Source organism: Gorilla gorilla, chromosome 16 (assembly GCF_029281585.2).
Source record: "Gorilla gorilla gorilla isolate KB3781 chromosome 16, NHGRI_mGorGor1-v2.1_pri, whole genome shotgun sequence".
Taxonomy (NCBI): Eukaryota; Metazoa; Chordata; class Mammalia; order Primates; family Hominidae; genus Gorilla; species Gorilla gorilla.
Window position 1 is genome coordinate 17798348 of NC_073240.2, and position 3193 is coordinate 17801540.

At 42.9% G+C, this 3193-nt stretch overlaps 1 protein-coding gene across 1 annotated transcript; it reads right to left on the minus strand.

Moving 5' to 3' along the window:
- LOC101129329 (tropomyosin alpha-4 chain-like) lies at positions 1-2359 on the minus strand. The gene has a single exon (XM_055362723.2). It carries the CDS (start codon positions 2317-2319, stop codon positions 1573-1575), a length of 747 nt encoding a protein of 248 aa, XP_055218698.1. The 5' UTR covers positions 2320-2359; the 3' UTR covers positions 1-1572.
- Positions 2360-3193: the final 834 nt, after the last annotated feature.

Below are 3193 nucleotides of genomic sequence, written 5' to 3' on the forward strand. Positions count from 1 at the left end.
TTCCATTGCACAATTTGCTAGTGTATTTCCTAGGTAGTGTGGTGCTGAATAAATAGGAGTGGGGTGTGGGGTGGGGTGGGTAAGGAATTCAGATAAGCCAGAAGCAGGGTGATTTTTAGTCGGAATTGTAAACTTTAGTCGGCCCCCACACGCTGCTGGGGAATGTGGAATGTTCCAGCTCTGAGATGTTAACTGAGAAAAGAGAAGTCAAACAAAGCCGATACGTGTAGCCGATACTGGGTCTACAGAATCCTTCATTATCCAGTTTAATCAGGAGCTTCTTGGTCTTTTATTAACTTGGTCCCAAAGAAGGAATTCAAGTCCTAGATAAGTAAATCCTCAATTTGCTGTTCCCTGAAGTATGGAAATGAAGTTGGGCCAGTTTTTAATCTCTGCTGCCAGAAAGGCCCTTTCTGCTAATAGATAAAAACTCTTTTTCTCAACTTAGTAATGACTTGTAGTCTTTTGGATATGGCTGATCTGAATTGGACTGAACTCCACCATATTCCTGCTCAGTGGGTCATTACTGGAATGAGACATTTGCTCTTCAGAGAACAACTTTATTTTTATTTTTTCTTGAGATGGAGTCTCACTCTGTCGACCAGGCTGGAGTGCAGTGGTGTGATATTGGCTCACTGCAGTCTCCACTTCCTGGGTTCAAGAGATCCTCCTGCCTCAGCCTCCCAAGTAGCTGGGACTACAGGCAGGCGTCACCATAATTTTCGTATTTTTAGTAGAGACATGGTTTTGCCATGTTGGCTGGGCTGGTCTTGAACTCCTGACCTCAAGTGATCTGTCCTGGCCTCCCAAAGTGTTGGGATTACAGGCGAAAGCCACCGCGCCCGGCCAGGGAACAACTTTAGAATGAAGGAAATATGCAAAAGAACATCACATCAAGGATCTATTAATTACTATCTATTAATTACTATATGTGGGTAATTATGACTATTTCCCAAGCATTCTACGTTGACTGCTTGAGAGGATGTTTGTCCTGCATGGTGGAGAGTGGAGAAGGGCCAGGATTCTTAGGTTAATCTATCTGTGGGTTATGATTTCCCACAATAGCCACCCCCGGCCCCCACCAGTCCTTTTATTGGCTCTGGATGGAAAATCCCTACCCATGTGATGGTCCCTGGTCTCTCCTATAGTTTGACCAACAGTTGACCCAAAAGGTTATGGTCTTCAGCATTTTAATTATATCCATGACTAGATACTGGAGTCTGTATTCTTCAAAGTGTGGGGCTGCCTATTCTCCCAGGAACCAAATGACCTCTGTCTTAAGAAAGTATGCTTACTAGGAAATACCCTGCCTACCTTAGGAATAAATGCAACTTAAGGAAAAAATAAGAGAGCTGAAAAAGTTGGTGCCATTTGAAAAAAAAAAAGGGAAGGAATGAGATTTAACTGGTGCTCAAAGCTTCTCCAATACAAAATATTTGGTCATGTATCCATAATTTGCTTGACATTTCCAGCAAAGCGAAGATGGCAATAACAAAAGGAACTTCTTGCAAGAGAAGAGAAAGACCCACGGAGCTCCAGAGTTTCTGTTCGAACAAGACTCTTCTGTTTTGCTTATACACAGTTAAGTTCTTTTAGTGTCTGATCCAGTGTCTGATGTAAGCCCACATTCTCTTCTTTAGTCTGGGCAAGTTTCTCTTCCAGGTCATCAATTGTCTTTTCCAGTTTTGCAACCGTTCTCTCTGCAAATTCAGCACGGGTCTCAGCCTCTTTCAGTCTGTCAGACAGAAGTTTAATTTCTTCTTCATATTTGTCTTCCTTTTCAGAATACTTTTCAGATGCAGCCTCCAGAGATTTCAGATTGTTAGTAACATTCTTGAGTTCTTCTTCCAGGTCACCACATCTTAGTTCAGACACCTCTGCACGCACCTCTGCCCTCTCCAGCTCACCCTCCAGGATGACCAGCTTACGAGCTACCTCCTCGTACTTGCGGTCAGCCTCTTCCGCAATGTGCTTGGCCTCTTTAAGCTGCAACTCCTGAATCTCCATCTTCTCCTCATCCTTCATGGCCCGGTTTTCTATCAACTTCATTCCTCTCTCACTCTCATCTGCAGCTTTTTCTGCCTCCTCCAGCTTCTGCAGGGCCGTGGCCAGTCGTTCCTGAGCCCTGTCCAACTCCTCCTCAACGAGCTGGATGCGTCGGTTGAGGGCGGCCACATCACCTTCAGCTTTCTCGCGCCGCTCGCGCTCGCCGTCCAGCTCCCGCTGCAGGCCCTGCGCGCGGTCTTCCGCCTCGTCCGCCTGCTGCTGCAGGGCCTGGATCTTGCGTTTCACCACCTCCAGGGAGTTGAGGCCGGCCATGGCGCGGAGGCGCAGAGGCACACTGGCAGCGGCGGACGGTCGGCTGGGCTCAGCTCCGGCGAGAGCTGCACAGCCGCACCCCGGCCCCGGGTCTTGAATATCTTACAAAGGAAGATATGCAATGTCACATGAACAGGCTCTGGACATCATTATTCGTTAGGAATATGCAAATATACATGACAATGACAGCCATTGCACATTCACTAGAAATTATTTAAAGAAATTTTAAAATACTGACAATACCAAAAATTATAGACATGTAGAAACTGGAAGTCTTTTTGTTTCTTAAGAGTGTAAAATGGGGCAAACACTCCAGAGAACAGTTAATTATTTTCTTATAAAGTTTAAAATATATTTTTCTTAGACCCAGTAAGCTTTTTCTCTGTTATGTGTACAAAAGAAATAATAACTGATGCCACGATAAAGATTTAATCAAAACTTATTAGAACAGTTTTATTCTTAAAACTAAACCTTGAAACAACCCAAACAACCTTCAATAAAGGAATGGATACACGAATTGTATATATTCGTACAGTGGACACTACAGTACTCAGAATTAACAACAACAACAAATCAGATATTGACGTGAGTAACAAAATGTCTGGGCCTCTATAAAATATTATATTGAATAAAATAAAAAAGTTGAATATCAATTCTTATTATGTTGAACAAATTTTAAAGAAATTACATGGCATAAAGTTCCATTTATATGACATTCTAGAAGAGGCAAAACTAATCCATGGTTATGAAAATAAGAATGGATTAAAGATTTGATGTGTGAATGAGATTTAAGTGGAAAGGCATGAAGGAATTTTTGAGGTGAGGAAAATGCCTGTAGCTTGAATCGGTATTGATTATATGGGTCTTTGTATTT